The sequence below is a fragment of the Harpia harpyja genome, chromosome 6 (genome assembly GCF_026419915.1).
Source record: "Harpia harpyja isolate bHarHar1 chromosome 6, bHarHar1 primary haplotype, whole genome shotgun sequence".
NCBI classification, from domain to species: Eukaryota; Metazoa; Chordata; class Aves; order Accipitriformes; family Accipitridae; genus Harpia; species Harpia harpyja.
Window position 1 is genome coordinate 57,124,493 of NC_068945.1, and position 18,911 is coordinate 57,143,403.

General features: G+C 37.2%; 2 protein-coding genes across 6 annotated transcripts in view; one reads left to right on the plus strand and one right to left on the minus strand.

Annotated features, from left to right (window-relative positions):
* The window catches only part of CCDC146 (coiled-coil domain containing 146), an 83,107-nt gene that overhangs the window by 17,365 nt on the left and 46,831 nt on the right, over positions 1 to 18,911 (plus strand). The window lies entirely within an intron of this gene.
* FGL2 (fibrinogen like 2) lies at positions 2,072 to 8,581 on the minus strand. The gene is made up of 2 exons (XM_052788957.1): positions 7,834 to 8,581; positions 2,072 to 5,059 (listed from the first exon to the last, which is right to left on the minus strand). The coding sequence occupies exons 1-2, from the start codon at positions 8,579 to 8,581 to the stop codon at positions 4,353 to 4,355; spliced, it is 1,455 nt and encodes a 484-aa protein (XP_052644917.1). The 3' UTR covers positions 2,072 to 4,352.

Below are 18,911 nucleotides of genomic sequence, written 5' to 3' on the forward strand. Positions count from 1 at the left end.
TAAAATTGAGTCTACCTGGCCTTGGCTTATGATGTTTATGTCAGCACAACTGCATGGTGAGGAAGCCAGAGCAATGTTAACCAAACATACATTAGATAAAAATGTCCAGTGGTGGAGAATCATCTGTGATAGGGATTAGGTTATTTTAAATGTTAAAAACATGATTTCAGGTTTACTTATTCAAATAACCTGTGTCCAAATACTCCTTAATGAACACAGCCTTAAAGATCTGCATGAGAAAGAATTGTTATTCTTGGGTTTAGAGGTTGAGCTGCAGAGGTAAGCAGAGGGGCTTTTGTACTCTGTCTGAAGAAAGAAATGAGAACAACTGTTTCTCGAAGTGGATCCTACTCCATAAAAATCATTGACTCCATGTAATTGCTTAAAAATAACTGTGTAAAACTTACTTATTTTCTACTGTGTAATTCTAAATGTTGGCGTACTATTTCAGGGAAGTGTAATATTAATTAGACTTACAGTTTGTTTAGATTATATGAACATAATTAGGTAATTGGAGATATTTTTTCCAGTTATTGATTATTTTCCAAAAGGATTCTTCTTTTACTGAGATCAGAAAAATTTGATGAACAAGGACTTAAAAAATAATATTGATTCATATCCTGTTCTCATGACTTTTGCAAGGGTTGAAATTAACATATCATCTTAAAACACTGTTTTCTGTTTTTGGTTACCCTTGAGGATGATAGCCAAATTCACTTCTGGCAGAAGTATTATAACTCCATAACGTTTCATTAAAGCTGTGAATGAAAGAGATCAGTTTAGTAAGTGGAATGTTTGCATTTAGCAGGGCCTGTGGATGGTATTTATCAGCCATTTTTCTTTGAAACTTATGTCAATGTCTTCAGGCCCATATATACCATATTATTTTTCTCTTATCTCCTGCAAAAAAGAACACAGAACACTTTTATAAAAATATATTTAAAATCTCTTTCTTGGTAGGCCAGTATTTAGTTTTTATGTCACCTTTTTTCTCTATGAAAACTTAAAGTCACATCCTTCCTGTTTTGATTTTTCTATGACATGTAAGTCATAGAAGCTAAGTAAATTTGGCAGGGGTTTTTTTTGTTTGATTTTGGTTTAAGTTATAAACACACTGTCCTAGGTATGGATTGAGAACCATCTTAATTTCCTTTGAAAATAATCACATCAATACAAGTTTATCTTCCACCAAATTGTCAAACTGCCTGTTCTTCATAACTCACTCTGAGTTTGACTGCAGTGTTTCCCAAAAAACATCATTAAGGAAACAGATATTTGCATAAAAAGGGGAAGAAAAAAAAAATCACTGCTTTCAGACCTCCTTTTAATCTCTTCTCTCATTTTTTTTTTCTGCTTTTTTTTGTTTAAGCAATGCATATAAAGCCAAGACATTACAGTCTGCTTGGCTGATCACATTGAACAGATGGGTTTGCGACTTTATTTTTTGGAAACAACCCATAGGAATTTTGCTAGCAAACTTGCTGTTAGTAATCTTCTTCACTAAAATTCACAATTTAAATATTAGCAAGATCAAAACCACAAGTGTTTTCATATGATAATCAGTGTTACATAGAAGTTTTCCATAAATTGAAAGACATGTTTTGCACTATTAAGCCTTAAGTGGAGACCCTTTTGTTTGTATAAAAAATTGTATGCTTTAATTTGGGGCGTTATTTCTATTCACATGCTTTGATGAAACTTACATATGATCTGAAAGGTTGTGTGTAATAAAAAAAACAGATGAGTTTGCTTCTCCTCTTTCATGTTAAAAATACAGGTTGTATAAACTCTTGATTGGGCAATTACTTTTTTCTCTTCCAAAATAGTTTCAAAAAGACATCTGAGATTTCAGCCTTTGGTATTATCTGGCAGCTGAAGTGTCATAAAATGGATCTCTTAAAAACTATCGTTACTAGCAATTATTCTCCTGGCATGTCACATAGTAGTCTTTGCTGGTCATCTGAAGTTATCTATGTTTTCTTATTGCTTCATTTTTTACAGAAAATTAATTTTAAAAAGTTATGATAATTTTTTTGATAGTCCCCACAAACATCTATGACAGTAGTACAGCTTTAACAGTATGACTTAATTTTATTACATCAAGGAAAAACAAAAATAATACTTGCAACAAGTAGATGGAGTTACACTTTGTAAGACTAGTACACATTGATGGGAGATTCAGCTACAACAGTTCCAGGCAGGTAATATTCAGATTTGTGTAACAACATTACACTTCCTTTTTCTTTTTTTTTTTTTTTTGCCTTTTTTTTTTTTTTTTAAGACTTCAGACAAGGCTTTCTAGGTCATATTAGTCACATTTGCTTATTCTATTAAAATTTCTGTGTTTTACAAAGTTTCCTTTGAACAGGATAAAAAAGAACAGTTTCACTTCTAACAGCTTAGCAGGAAAAAGACATTTTCAAGTAGAAGCTTGTAGATACTGTAAGTCCTACTTAGCTCGTTACCAGATAATGAATAGGAGCAAACTGTGCATTTCATGCAAAATGATTAAATATAATCATATGCAATTAGATATTTGCTCTTCTAACCAATACTTCATAAGTTGGTTTTTTTTTAGACAATTCTTTTTTATCCCAAAATAAATATTCTATAGCTTCAAAACATGTTCTCAAGCAAAGATTATACATCTTGCAATTAAAATTTTCCATTACTCTTTAAAATTGAAATATAATAAACCAAATCACACTTCACACTGAAATATCCTTCAAAGTATTTACTTCCTTAAAATATATATATTAATATTTTACAATTTAGCAATTGCCACTGTCATTTGCATAACTTGTAACCATAATAGTTCTTATCCTCTCAAAAACCAGTAAAGGTCATATTTGTAAAGTATTAGGTCAGGTGTATACTTTTTCTTTGGTCTCTTTTAACCAAAAAGCCTATGCCAGCAAAGACCACACTTTAACTGGTAAAGAAATACAGTCTTCATATAGTTTATCTGCATCTCAAGATTGGCATAGGCAATATAGCAAAATAGCCTGTTGCTAAGATAAATTGCATCTCTGCTCAGAATGTTAGTCACTGTAATTATAGAGACATGTCCTTTCTAGGGTAGGCGATAGATAAGTGTAGTCAAATTTGTGCTCGCTATCTACAACATGAGTTTTATATAATAGTATCTCTAATTTGCACGTCCTGAATTATTTGAAAATTTGTTTCATTTGTTATATTTTAAAAGAAAAAAGTCTTTCACATATTCTCTTTTCTATTTATAATTGCTAGTGGGTTGTTCATGTTTCTGTGGCTACAAAAGAGGTACTCAGAAAATGGGGAGAACACAATCTTTTTGTATCTTTCTTATAATTTTAAGATCTAATGGTACCTAGAGTGAGAAGTACTTAAATGAGAGCTTGAGTCTCTACAAGTGTCATGTTGTAACATTTGGCTTACCTAAAAGATTCAGGAGAAAGCAAAATGGCACTGAAAACTCTTTTTGTATGTATTTAGAGGCATTAATGCAAAGACATGGATTCTTCTTGATGTGTCTTCTTCCTACCTGTCTACCTGCCTATATAAATGTGCAATAAGCTACATAATGGCTCCTTTCTCCCACAAATGACAAATAGGACCTTGAGCTTGAACGGAGGAACCAAAATGAGCAAGAAATGTTGTCTTTCATTACATGCTCTCTCCATTATTTCCACTTGCTTTTATTCAATCCTTTCACCAACTTCTTTGAATAATCTTTGATAAAGGGGATAAGATTTGAGGAATCATCTTCAGTTTCTAAGTTTTTTCAAGGGTTTTTTTTTGTCTTTGGCCAAAACATGTGGCCCTCTGTTTCCTAGTCCTTTAAAAATAATAATTTGTAGTACTTTTCCTAATTTATATTGATATTGCCATGGTATACCTTTGAAGTTGTGATGGATAGATGTTACAAAAAGTCAGGCTGTTTCAAAGAGACTAATTTTCATTCTAAGTGTTGACAAATTTATATGTTATCAGTTATACCTCTGAGTTATTTTCAGGTTAAAATGTAGGTGTCCATTCAGACACAATTTGTGGAAGACCATTTAAAAGTTTTAAATCATAAAATCTGGTATATCACAGCCAGTAAAAGCACCAAAAGCAATGTTTAGAATATTTACATAGCAATACCAAGACTTAACCTGTGCTAAGTTTTAGCAATAACTATTCAGAGACATTCATGCTGTTTTTAACACGTTATATGGGTCAAACCATCTCTAAAAATTTATGTGGAAGTATGCTGTTTTGTCTAGAACTATTTTATGCCAAACATAACTGAATACTTGAATTCTGAATATAATACTGAGTATGATTTTGAGTGCAATCCAATGCAAACTAGTTAAGAGAAAGGTGTAGAATTACTGCACAAAACTTTTGGGTCTGATCATGATTTTTACTGATTTAAAGGATTGCCTATATCCACTGGGAATGTCATCAGAAATACCATGCCATGTACCCCAGAAAATGCCATTGCGAACACCTTTGTATTTCTTGTGGTAGTACTTGCCATTGAGGTTGGCAGACAAGCATGCATCAAACCACCAGCCAGAGCTGTAGTATGCTCCACAGTTTCCTGAAGGATACCTATCATTGTCCTTGTCCGGAGTTGTAAAGAACTTTTGATCGTGGTTGTAATGCCTGCTGTAGTGAAGGGCATCTCCTGCTGTGCCGCTATAGCCATGAACACTTAGGCGGTACTTCAGATGTTCGTTGGCCACATAGAAGTGTTCGTATTTCGCGTACTCTCTGATACCGTTGAAATCTTCAAGTTCAATTCTCAGTTGCATTTCCTGGCTCTTTGTCAGGAGGTGAATTTTGTCATTCCCCAGCCAAAACTCCCTGCTGAGGTTTCCAAAGCCATTTTTGTAGTCGTTCCAGGTTCTGTTAAAGTTAGTGCTACCATCCTGACGCCGTTGCAGCAGTGTCCAGCCGCCTCCATGTGTTTGCATGTCACAGTAAACTTCAAAGCTATCATTTCTGGGGTCAGGGCTAATCCTGTAGATTCCATTACTCCTTCTGCCTCCTGAGTAATGATCAGCACAGTCTCTCTGCATTATTTGTATAACTGGTGGAAGAACAGATAGTGTTAGAATAAACATAATTTCAATTTAAAAATAAACAAAATTTTTACCCAGACTGATGTGGCATACAGAACTTGGATTGGGGAGACTTCTACGTAGGAAATAGTGTTACAGCAGTTTCAGTTCTAGGGAGAAACAGTTTTTTTCCGTCAGGTTTACTCTATAATAGGTGCCACCTAGGATGTCTGCATCAGATAGCTGTCCAAAAATCCCATTTAAATGACTTTTTGTATCAAAACTACCTAATGTGGGGCAATTTTGATTGTCTGCTTTCCCTTTTCTCCTTTTCTCTACTTTTCTCTTTATCCTTTCATTACTTCCTGTAAATTCAGCCTGATTTCTTCAGTCCATATTTCTAATGCTTTGTGGTTACACACTTGCTGCTTTTTGTATTTAAATGTATACCATCACACTATGTCTAAAATTTAAATCTTCATCTGGCAGTATGTCAGAAGAAAAGATTTGTCCATATGGGAATGACTTTAACCTGGCTATTGTTCAGCTGACATAATTTGATACAGAACATAACATCATTAGGAATGTTTCATGTGTTAATATTGACTGTACTTTAGGAAACAGGAAAAAAAGTAATAAAATTGTCTCATCTATTGTAGTAATACTGTGATTCCTAGAAAGATGAAGCTAGAAAAGTGACGCTGCTTTCCTGTGTATGTGACATTGCTGGCTTTACAATAAGGAAAAGTTTTAGCAGCTACCATTAACACAGCTTTTTCACACTGACAGGTAACATATTTTATTCAGAAGAAAAATACCCCCAGATTTTTCCTGAAGAGTGAAAATCTATTTTTGATCCACAGTGTCATGCAGTAATGACATTGTGTTCAACAGCACGGTATTATAATTCCATGTTCTTAAGTAAGTGATACTGAGAGCTCTTAGAGTTTCCAAGTTAAGAGTCAAAACCATAATGTTCATTCCTATTGCAGATTTGAATTTATGGGCATGTTGATTTGCAGGCTTGAATTGCATATTTTTGCTAGAAAATTTAGACAATTAAACTACTTCTTGAAAGGGAGGAGTGTCCTCAGGCTGCAGCAGGTTATGACTCAGGACTCCTTGTTTGCCAGTACAGAAAACTGGACATCTGTGAAAGCACAAAGTGTAGGAATCAAAGGCTTAAAAGCCAAATCTACGGTAGATTCTCATTTATTTCACTGAACTTTGTGTAAGATCTTTTGTGGACTAAGCTTCAGAGCAGATATTGACAGAGAATATTCATTTCAGATAAAATCCTTTTATAAACCAATTCAACTCCTATCTAAATAAAGTTTTGCTATTACTTTCAGTGGATGCAGGAATAGCTCCTGTATAGGAAAAAGTTGTAGCTGTTATCCTTGCTAGTTTTCATAATGTATATATTGCTGCTACAAACACTTTTAGCATCAGTTACTGTAAAATATAAGGAATATCTACATGATCATATGCTATGAACAGTACCCAACATTTCAGTAAGTGTGAGAAATATCTAAAATGAATTTAGTCTGTTATGAAGTACTGTACTTGAATTTTCATTGCCCATTATTAATATACCAAATCAGTCATTCTTTTTGTGAATGTTTTACACCTGAATTAAAGTAATTGATTTATACTGATTTGTATCTGATTTAAGCTGATTGTTGATATAGTAAAAGCATTACTTTTATTATTATTCATTTGCTCTTTTCACACTTTCAAGAACTTCAGTTGTACATACACTGTACCATCTGCAGATCCTTCAATTTTCAATATGGGCAGACAGAAGAACAGTTTTATTTTAAACCTGAATGCTAAGCAACAGGGACTTAAAAACTGTAATGCAGCCTAATCTTTCTCTGCTTTATCTCTAGAGAGCCCTATCTTCATATGTATGATATCTAAGTGGTAGAATACTGACAATCATCTAGTGAATATTTCTTGTTTTCAAAGATTCTTCTATGTGATATAAAAGCTTTATGACTTTAAAAAATCCACTGAATCTTCCCTTAATAACAGTCAACATTAGAAAGAAATTATTAGTTCTATTTCTTTATTTTAATTAGGAAAATTAAAAACTAAAAGAAAAAAGTGTTTGTCAGTGATAGCACCTGTTTTCTGGTTTATATTGCTTATATATTAGATTCATACTAAGGGTTTAGTATTAAAATGATGGTACCTATGTTACCCACTTGAGAAGTACTGTTAATAAGCTTTTTTAGCTGAGCCTTTCAGATATTTGCTGTGATGATAGAAAAATTATTATCCATCTGTTAAAAACTAAAGATTTTACTAGATTCACTTGATGTTTAATAATGTCTTGCAGACCTTTTCAGAATAGGTGCAGTTTCACATTTGAAAAAAATCCATGCAGTTTTCTAACGCAGACCTAGAGAAAATTTACCCCTTCTCATCCAAGGAGAAAGTATATGTAGTTCACTTATGTTTAATATCCTTGATGAAGGGTAATACAGTGTAAAATAAAGTTAATTTTTCACATTTACTAACTGAATTGCAAAAAAAAAAGTCCTTTGAAAATTCGTGTTTTAAATCCCATAATAAAGTCCAATTCTAGGAGGAACCTAACACCTGCAGCTCTCAGTAACCCTCTAGTGGCAGCTGAAATCTTTTACAGGAGTATAAATAAACACTAAAAGAGCAAACACTTAACTTGTGAAGTTAATAACACAGATGTTTGGTTAAAATATATTTAAAATTGTTTACCTAATATTTGTAAAATGCACAGAAAGCTTATACAGGCAGTAAGAATTAACAGGTTACATACCAGGTCTTGGTTGCATTGCTGGACACTTAGAAGAACATTTGTTATCAAGGCTGTTCACAACAAACGTCAAATTAGCAACTTTGCTGTCAACATAATGTTCTACATTGTTCATATTTATGAGGCTCATCTTCTCTAAACGACCCTGCAGTGTCTGAATCTGGCTCTTGGCATTTTTTAAGCTGGTTGCCATTCTGTTAACTTTGCTTTGCAGTTCCTTTACTCTGTTATCTTGGATTTTGCTGTTTTCTGCTGGAGTTTCTGCATTAGGTAGCAGGAATTCATTACTACGGTCTCTTTCTTGGTTGTCATCTGCCTGCAGCTTGCAATCTTGGCAGCATTTCTTCAGCTTGTTTACTGCTTCTTTAAGGGTCTGTACTTCTTTGAGAGTCTTCTCAAGCAGTCTGAATTCTTTGGGTAACTGGATGGTCATCGGAGGCAGATCTATCTGATATGGACAATCCTCTCTTTCATCACATTTCCGATTAGTTTTGAGCTTTATAGGACAAGTCTCGGTAACTTTTCCTTCTTTGGCATCCTCTCCATCTTCTAAAACAACTGCAAAGACATTTGTTAAAGCAAGAAGAGCTGTCTTCAGCAAGACTAAGTAAATGAGCAGCTTCATCTTCACAGAGAAACTAGCAGTATGAGGAAGTATGCAAAAGTGGAACAACTTTATAAGGGCAGCTTGAAGCCTGTGAGTTATCAGACTGCCTACAGTGTTCTCAGAAATGGGTGGGAGTGCTTGCATCACGAGTGTTTAATAGCAGAGCAAAGTAGGTAGTGCTTGCAAGAGTAGCACGTTTCAGTGAGTATTCCTGACTCGGAGCTAGTGTATGTAAGCAAAATGATGAAATGCATGTGTGCTGATCACTTATGCAGTTTAATTTCATTCCTTGTTTACATGGATTTTCTTTTTTGGGGAAAAAATCACTTAGCTCTGTGTTATAACAGTCTTCTAACATCTGTTTCTTAACATTTGAGTGTTCTAAAACTGCTTTTCAAAACCATACTATAGTTTTACCACAGCAGGTGGAAAAGGTGAAAAACTGCCCCTTCCCCAGTTTGAGGTTTATCACAGCAATAGTTTCACTGACCCTCAGTCCCCTTCTTCCTAAAATTCTTTTTTAACTGGATAGATGTATTCCTGAAAATGATTTAAATCCCAAAGCATGTTGAAACACACATATAGTTTTGGTTCCAAACATTTTTCAGGATAGAGTCACAAACTAAAGAGGATGAGCAGCACTTTCTTCTTCCTATTTTGCCTAGCACTGCTTAGAATAGTTATCTGGAATATTCATGATTTGTATGGCACATCACTGTTAAAATTCACATTTATCTGATCCTGAGTATTTTTTATTGAACCTTTCTGAGAGAAGGGAAGGGAACTTAAGACATACCCCCCCACCACCCCCCAGCTTTGATGCCTGGGATCCTAGCTGTTGGATTGATTGTCCAGAAAACCCAAAGCAAATCCTGGTGTTCTGAATAATGCCCTGAATTCTAAATCTAAAGCAAGGCAGAGAGCTAGGGAAGGAGCTCCCGTGGGCCCATCAGATTGGGGTATTCTCTTCTGTATTCCTAATTTTCGGTTCCTGCTTTTCTTTTTATTGTGCCTTGTATGAGCTTTAGGAGTTAATCATGTACTTTGCATGACTAATCACACCAAATGGAATACTTCAGCTCAAGGTGATGATTGCCATGTACTTCCTCATTTTTATTCTACAGTCACCTTTGCCATTCTTTTACTTCCTCATTTTTATTCTACAGCCACCTTTGTGATTCTCACGTCATGCCCATGCAGTTTTAATGATCTATGTCATTTTCCTTGTGCCCCAAAGCAAGGCTACATGGACATGTTTTGTGCATTCATCACTCAGTCAAGAGCCAAATAACTTGCATGGGTAAAGGGTTTTTACACCAGTTCTTGTTTAATCAGTCCAGTATGAACAATTTATTTCCCTAAACCCTATTTGAAATTATTCATGATACAGATTAAACATTAAACAGACATTAGGCACACACATACTCCGTAAGTTCATGATCTCTGGAATGTTACTAGCTTTTATAGAGACCACAGGCTATATTCATGGTACAGGAGGGAGGCTTGATAAAAAAACCTACTTGTCTGACCTGCTACAATTCCTTCAGATTCCTGCATAGCACAATGGTCTGGACACTTTCTTGGGAAATGGGTTTTGAATCTACCTTTCCCATATTCTAAATTGACATCCCAGAACCTGCCATGGTGCTCTTAGCTATGCGGCAAAACTGTGTCTCTGCCTTTCAGATCATGATAATTCCCCAGCAAAGAGGTGAAAGACCCCCCTCCAGACTGCAACTTGGGTGTAAGATATTGACATCACTTTGGTTTTGTTAAATATGCATCAAAACCAGAATGTTTGTAACAGATGAAATGTATGATTTTAATTTGTGAGGAAAATTTTGAATTTTTTCATATAGAATCATAGAATCATTTAGGCTGGAAAAGACCTTCAAGATCATCGAGTCCAACCATCAACCATGCCCACTAAACCATGTCCTGAAGTACCCCATCCACTCGCTTTTTGAATACCTCCAGGGATGGTGACTCAACCACTTCCCTGGGCAGTCCATTCCAGTGTTTGACAACCCTCTCAGTAAAGAAATTTTTCCTAATATCCAATCTAAACATCCCCTGGTGCAACTTGAGGCCATTTCCTCTTGTCCTATCACTTGTTACTTGGGAAAAGAGACCAACACCCACCTCACTACAGCCTCCTTTCAGGTAGTTGTAGTGAGCGATAAGGTCTCCCCTCAGCCTCCTTTTCTCCAGGCTAAACAGCCCCAGTTCCCTCAGCCGCTCCTCATAAGACTTGTGCTCTAGACCCTTCACCAGCTTCATTGCCCTTCTCTGGACATGCTCCAGCACCTCAAGGTCTTTCCTGTAGTGAGGGGCCCAAAACTGAACACAGTATTCGAGGTGCGGCCTCACCAGTGCTGAGTACAGGGGAACGATCACCTCCCTGCTCCTGCTGGCCACACTATTTCTGATACAGGCCAGGATGCCGTTGGCCTTCTTGGCCACCTGGGCACACTGCTGGCTCATATTCAGCCGGCTGTCAACCAGCACCCCCAGGTCTTTCTCTGCCGGGCAGCTTTCCAGCCACTCTTCCCCAAGCCTGTAGCACTGCATGGGGTTGCCGTGACCGAAGTGCAGGACCCGGCACTTGGCCTTGTTGTACTTCATACGATTGGCCTCAGCCCATCGATCCAGCCTGTCCAGATCTCTCTGTAGAGCCTGCCTACCCTCAAGCAGATCGACCCTGCCTCCCAACTTGGTGTCGTCTGCAAGCTTGCTGAGGGTGCACTCAATCCCCTCATCCAAATCATCGATAAAGATATTAAACAGAACAGGGCCCAACACCGAGCCCTGGGGAACACCACTCGTGACCCGCCGCCAACTGGATTTCACCCCATTCACCACTACCCTCTGGGCTCGGCCATCCAGCCAGTTTTTCACCCAGTGAATAGTGCACTTATCCAGGCCACGAGACGCCATCTTCTCAAGGAGTATGCCATGAGAGACAGTGTCAAAGGCCTTGCTGAAGTCAAGGAAGATAACATCCACAGCCTTTCCCTCATCCACTAGGCGGGTCACCCGGTCATAGAAGGAGATCAGGTTGGTCAAGCAGGACCTGCCTTTCGTAAACCCATGCTGACTGGGCCTGATCCCCTTCTTATCCTGGACTTGCCATGTGAGTGCTCTCAAGACAAACCGTTCCATAATCTTCCCCGGTACTGAGGTCAGGCTGACAGGCCTGTAGTTCCCCGGATCCTCCCTCCGCCCCTTCTTATAAATGGGAGTCACATTGGCAAGCCTCCAGTCCTCTGGGACCTCCCCTGTTGACTAGGAACGCTGATAGATGATAGAGAGTGGCTTGGCAAGGACCCCTGCCAGTTCCCTCAGTACTCTTGGATGGATCCCATCAGGTCCCATAGATTTCTGAGTGTCCAGATGGCGTAGTAGGTCCCTAATTCCTCCTGGATTAAGGGGGGTATGTTATGCTCTTCATCCTTACCTTCCAGCTCAAGGGGTGGAGTACCCTGGGGATAACTAGACTCACTATTAAAGACTGAGGCAAAGAAGGCATTAAGTACCTCGGCCTTTTCCTCATCACTGGTTGCTATGTTCCCTTCTGTATCCATTAAAGGAAAGATATTCTCCTTGGGATTATTTTTACTGTTAACATATTTGTAAAACATTTTTTGTTGTCCCTTATGATAGTGGCCAGATTTAGTTCTAGCTGAGCTTTTGCCTTTCTAATTTTCTCTCTGTATGATCTAACAAGATCCCTGTACTCCTCCCAAGTTGCCCGCCCTTTCCTCCAGAGATGATAAACTCTCCTTTTTTTCTTGAGTCCTAGCAAAAGCTCCCCATTCAGCCAGGCCACTCGTTTTCCTTGGCGGTTCGACTTGTGGCACATGGGAATAGCCTGGTCCTGAGCCATTAAGATTTCCTTCTTAAAGAATATCCATCCCTCCTGGACCCCTTTGCCCTTCAGGACCGTCTCCCAAGGGACTCTCTCAACCAGTGCCTCGAAGAGGCCAAAGTTAGCCCTCCGGAAGTCCATAGTGGTGGTTTTGCTGACCACCTTCCTTGCCTCACCAAGAATTGAAAATTCTACCATTTCATGGTCGCTAAGCCCAAGACGGCCTCCGACCATCACACCTCCCACCAGTCCTTCCCTGTTTGTAAACAACAGGTCTAGCAAGGCTCCTCCCCTGGTTGGCTCACCCACCAGCTGTGTCAAGAAGTTATCTTCCACACACTCCAGGAACCTCCTAGATTGTTTACTCACTGCTGTGTTGTATTTCCAGCAGATGTCTGAAAAGTTAAAATCCCCCACGAGTGCAAGGGCACACGATTCTGAGACTACTGCCAGCCGCTTGTAGAATGATTCATCCGTCTCTTCAACCTGGTCGGGCGGTCTATAAGAGACTCCCAGCACAATATCTGTGTTATTGGCTTTCCCTCTCATCCTCACCCATAAGCACTCCACCTTCTCATCAGAATCGTGTAGCTCTGTACAGTCAAAACATTCCCTAACATAGAGAGCCACCCCACCACCTCTTCTACCTTGTCTATCCCTTCTGAAGAGCTTGTAGCCATGCATTGCAGCACTCCAGTCATGGGAGTCGTCCCACCATGTTTCCGTGATGGCAACTAAGTCATATGATTAATAGGATCCTAAATTTTTTTCTATCAATCAGCCTAAAATCAGGTATTTATAGAGCCTTTTTCTCCTGTATGGCTGCTACTGGCAAATAGAGGAAAGCTATACCAGCCTCTTTTGAAGGGCTTTAGAAATATAATAGAATTCATAAATCCTTGTTATTTGGGAAGCCACATTCCTCCCACACTGTTGTTTGTTTGGTTTACAATGAACTCTGCTATCTGCTGTGGGACTTTGAACTGGACAAACTATTCTGTATCTGTAAAATTAATAATAATTATCCTTGGTAGACTGCATCTCATGAATTGCCTTGAAATGTTTAAATGCATATCAAATACTGTTATAATTTATGACTGTTGTGCTGCATTGAAAGCCTAAAATATCATTAGAACTTAGTAACTTCAAGAAGGGCAGAAGTTTCTAGTAATGCTGAATGTCAAATAAAAAAGTTCAGATAGTAATGTGAGGTATCTTTGCTTTTCAAACATCTTTGTCCTGAGACACTCATTCCTTGGTCTCTTATATAGCTTCACTTTGCGATATTTACTTCCTCCTTTGGACGAGATTTCTGTAATCTTGAGGTGCTCTGCTAGCCTCCTATTTTTGTTGTTAGTCTGATGTTCTGCTGCTGGGCTATCAGCAGTCTGTTTGGAGCCCAAAAGACTCATTTCCCTATCAGATATCTGTATGCTTTCCTACCTGGAAAAGTCATGTAATTGAGGACTGGTCTTCCTGTTCTGTCAGGGAATGTCCATTCCCAACAATTTGTCAGGCTCTCTTCTTCCCTCAGGAACTCAAAATAGTATGTCAGAGCCTTTTTTGTGTTTTGTGCCTCTTATCTTCCTTGGGATAAATGAACCAAACTTTCCAAACTGAGTTTTTCACAAGTCTTTGCCCCGAGAAAGGGCACTGAGCAATCTTAAACTGTAAGATGCTGATGCAGCTTAACTAATGGCAGATATATTGGACTGGATCAAAACTGAGAACTGCAGTTTGTTTATAAACAAAGTTCCTTCCCAGATGGGGCTTTTCTAGATCCCTAGAGTGTTCTGTATAATACTTAAAACTTTCAAGTGGTTAAGCAATCACAAAAGCCAAAAGCCAATCTTTTTCAACTGTGAAAGGATCTAACTGAATAACAGCTGACGACCACAAGTGAGAATTTTCTAGCAAGATCTTTTGGTTGGTTAAAGGTCATTTTCTTGTAGCTTTTAATCTCTTTTAGTCTTCTTTTTAGGAATCTATTTTTCCTCCTGTGGACTGAAGAGATAACTTAATCTTATAGACATATCTTCCTAAAGATAAAGGAAATAACTGAGAGCTCATGATATTCTTAAATTGTACTGAAGATTTTAATTCTGTTCCCAGAACTACCCAGTGGTTGCAAGGTTAAAGAAGTAATATGTTTTTGTTTAACAGACTTGTCTGAGGACTGTTTATTCAAAGTTTATCAAAAGCAGCATGAACTATTTCCCATGATTTTTTAGAGCAAGGTTTTTTTTCTGGCAGATAATGGAATGTAGGTCAAATAGAAAACAACAAAGTTAAAACTGTAGGCAGTTTTTAATTTTAGTAGTGACTATGGCAATTTAAAACATGACAGCTTGCCATCTGTTTGATTTCTGGCATTGTGCTGGGAGTTAACATCTCCTGCAGAAGAGTTGCTGCGAAACATCCAGGTTTGTATAAGCAGTTCAAATGATAGGTATGAACAAACCTGAAGCACATCTGGGCTCATTTATATAAACCATTTTGGTGGCAGAGGTGGGGTGTGTTAAGATTCAACTGCTGCATTAATATTTTTGATGTCTTTTGTAGACTTCAGTGATTCTGTGATATGTTTTGGTTGAGAAAGAGGATGAAAAGTAATTAGATTAATTTTCCGTTTTTCCCACAATGTGGAATATATACCAAAACTCCATACTAGAAACAAATTATGATTTAGGATTCTTTTGGATTAATTCAATTGTTTTCTTTTATAATTCAGTAGTCATTCTTCATGCAAGCAGTCTTTATGTTGTCCGCTGGATCATGGGACTACCTGTTCAACTTCCTCATGTGTCTATGAGAACACATCAGAGCATGAAAAGGAAGGCAGCCCTATTCCATTTGATTTTAATTATTAATATTCTTATTGAGATACACATTACCTAGAACTAGCAGTTGCATGGATTCCCTATCTGTTTAGATTGGTCTTTGCTTTATTTATAAATTCTGGCAACAGGCAGAAAGGCAACAGTGACCTAGAGCATATAAATAGTAGATAACATATTTATATAAGCAATTGTAAATGTAATATGTATTACAAAATTCATGTGGTCAAAGAATATCACTCCTTCTGTTAAGGTGAGGACCATATTTATAAAGAAAGAGATCCATGAAACTAAGTTCATATTTATTCTGTTTCTCCCACAACATCTGAAGATCTGCCTGTTCAAAGTCTAGAATTTACTGCTGAATATTTCCTTTATCTATAGCCACAGAAGATGCTGTAGTTGGCCAACTATATGGAGAAAATAAACCAGAATGCACTCTAAGAACGACCACATACCAAATACAAAAGCCTTTCCCTGCTATGTCTTTTCGGGAAAATTCCTTTTTGATTCCTGCAAACCTGCTCCAATAAAACCAGCCGGTATAAGACTGTACTGGATACTCAGTATCATCCTTTAGAGATTCATGGCCAAACAGGTGATAGCAGGAAAGCTATCTCCTCTCCTGAAATGCCTATCTTACCAGTCTCTTATCCCCCCTTTTACTGAGCCATGCAAGACACAATTGGACACCAGATGCAGTATTTTCTCACCCATCATCTTGATGGTGGCTGATTTTGATATTCTCCATGTAGGGATTGCTTTTTCCCATGAACTGGGGGACAAAACTACTGTTATGAACTATGCCTTGGGAAAGAATCCATGATATTATTTTTCCTAGTTTGTTATTTGTTAGTTTTAGAAGGCTTTTCAGCAGTTTATTTTTCATTAAAGGATGCCTGGCTGATCCATCTGTAATTAAAAAAATAAAATTGTAGAAATTCTGTGTAAGGCAATACAGTGCTATATTTGCCATAAGTAGGTATATTAATGTTTTTCACGTACACCTTTACTTTACCCCACTCTCAGTTTTGTCTTGTTTATGTAGCATGATCTGCATAAAGCTTTTTTTATGTGCAATACTTTGTAATAGACTATGAGCCTTTCAATGGTATATAGGCATAAAAGACTCCATATCAAAATAAAGTGAATAGATATTAATAATTTCTCAGGCTCTTTTTTTTAGTGATTGACTTTTGTCTTCTGAGTTACTGGCTTTTTGTATGTGGAACTAAGTCACTTTCCTTTAGACAACAAAGTTCAAGGAATCATAAAACTTATGCCCTCACTTTGTGAAATAATGATATGCTATATTTAAAAAGTGCATGCTATCTTCTTATTCATTATATTCATGGTTTTCTTGGAATTGGAAAGAGGACAAAATAATTTGTGAAGGACTTTGTGAAACACAAAAAATCACTTTGTTAAATTATTTAAATTATTTTAGCTTCCAAATAAAAATGGCTTAGAAAGGTGATTTTTTTCCTGTAAAAAACAGCATTTTTAAGGGAAAACAGATTTACATATTAATGTGATTTTATACAAATGTACTTGTTACTTTGTTATAATTTTGCTCATCACAAACATCAGGAGAGCAATGCCTGACTGCATTTGTGCAACCAATAGCCTCATGGCTTCAGGTGTTGTTGTTTATCACATAAATTAAATGTTGAGAAAACTCAGTGACAAATCTTTTTCTACTTGAAGGCTAATAAATAGGCTTTTCCTGGAGACTTCCTATACTTATCCTAAAAAATCTGCTGCTTGTCAGTATGTATGTAGTTACAGATGAGAGGGGTTCCACCTGACTTTTTAACACTAATGACAGCATTAATTTGAAAATCATACTGCATTTTTCTTTACCTTCTACCATCATAACTTTTCTCTGGAATAATGACTTAAACACGGCATATCATTTCCTAAATATCCGCAGTATAGCTATTCATGTCTGTACTTTAAATGTTTCCCAATCTACAAAATGGAATGCAGAATTGCATTGAAATACTGATAACTACAATTTATGATGTGACTAAGTATTTACAGTCTTAAATTAGTGATTTTTATCTTCTTGTTTTAAAATACTTAGAAATATATGCTGAACTCTGAAATATTTTTTAGTAGAGAAATTCTAGATAATTTTAGAAGCATTAGTGTTCTATAACTGTATGAATATTTGAGGCATATTGAAAAATGAGTGATGGAGATGACTGAATAAAAAGTGTAATAATGGTATTTACTGGTCATATATAAATTGTGATGCAATACTTTTCATTAAAAACAGAGTTTAGGTCATCTAAAGATCTGGTGCTTAGTCTGAGCTAGTTAGTCATCTTTGGCTCCCTCTTGTGAAAGGCAAGTAAGAGCCTCACTGAGGATGTTTCTTGTTTCTTATAAATACTGGAAAGGAGTCTGAAATAATTTAATGAGTTAAATTTTATTATTAAAAAGAATCAGAATCTTAAATACACTGGCTTAATTATTATCGTCTATTCTGGCATCTCTTTTTGCCTTCCTTATGCTTCCTAAAGTCTAAAGGCAATACATTTCGGTCTTTAACTGCATGGTTTGGAAAAAATATGGAAGTGAGACAAAGTAAGGTAGTCAATGTTTAGACTCAGTATACTTCAGGACAAGTCAGTATCTTCTTTTGGGTAAAAAGTAGAGAGAGCTGTTGGTACATCAGCAGAACACAGACACTATCTTATAACTGGTGCAATATTTATTCAGCCACTGCATCCTTATTCAGTCACTGCATTTTTAAAATTTGCCAGGACAGGGCACTGAGGTAACCTGGTCTAACTTTGAAGCTATCCCTGCTTTGAGCAGGAGGTTGGACTAAATGGCATCCAGAGGTTCCTTCCAGCCTTAATTTTTCTGACTCTACTCCTCTCTTGTATTACATGGAGTTTATTTTTTGCTTTATGTGGTAATAAAAATTATGTAAACAAAGCATTCTGGAAAATGAAGTGCATACTTCAAGCCCTGTAGCAAAAGTGGTGAAGATGGTAAAAACTGTCCCATGTATTGTTCAGGAAATCAGATGAAATTGTCACAGAAGACCTTGCACCCATTAAATTCTCTGGCATCAGGACTGGTAGTTTTTAGAGCAGTTTTCTTGTGTGTTTTTTAAGATAAACCTATTGCCACAGCGGTTACGAATACTACCTCTATAGATTTGTAATTGTTTTTCCTTCATTTTTGGATGCCCCATCTTGAATTAGCCAGGACATGATCTTCAGAAGTAATGAGAAGTCATAGAAATTCTCAGAAATTGAGAACAATATAAACTATTATATTTGGCCAATTAGAAGCCAAGTTAGTATGCTGCATTTTTCTTCATTTTATTGCTAGCATATCGCTATCAGTTCTGCTTGATGACAACAGTGATGCTAAGGACCTGGAGCAGATGGTCCTTGTTTTCCGTTTCTGTGTAGACAGTTCTGCACTGTTCTGCCACAAGTGCAAGCTCAGTTATGAACTTGCTCTGAGCAATGGGCTGAACTTGAGAAGAAAGCTTCAGTTCCCTTAGTGCATTATCATGGGTCCAAGCTTTTGTCTAGATAATTTGAGGATGTCGGGCACAGGCAAGCCAAACACCAGCAGATATCCCTAGCTCACCTCTTCTAAGGGATGAAATAGATTCTGTAGAGACTGATAGCCAGCAATATGGATAGAAATGCAAGAGTCGTAGCATGGCTTCAGCATGCTTATATGTGTTGGCCCCCTGCAATGTAGAAATAATCCCTGAAAAGTCAACGGGAGATGGTGT

Excerpts from the sequence above, each read along its gene's own strand:
- FGL2 (XM_052788957.1), bottom strand. The coding sequence starts at position 8,581 with ATGCAAGCACTCCCACCCATTTCTGAGAACACTGTAGGCAGTCTGATA. Across the intron at positions 5,060-7,833 it reads AGCAATGCAACCAAGACCTG|TTATACAAATAATGCAGAGA; the intron begins GTATGTAACCTG and ends TTCTTCCACCAG.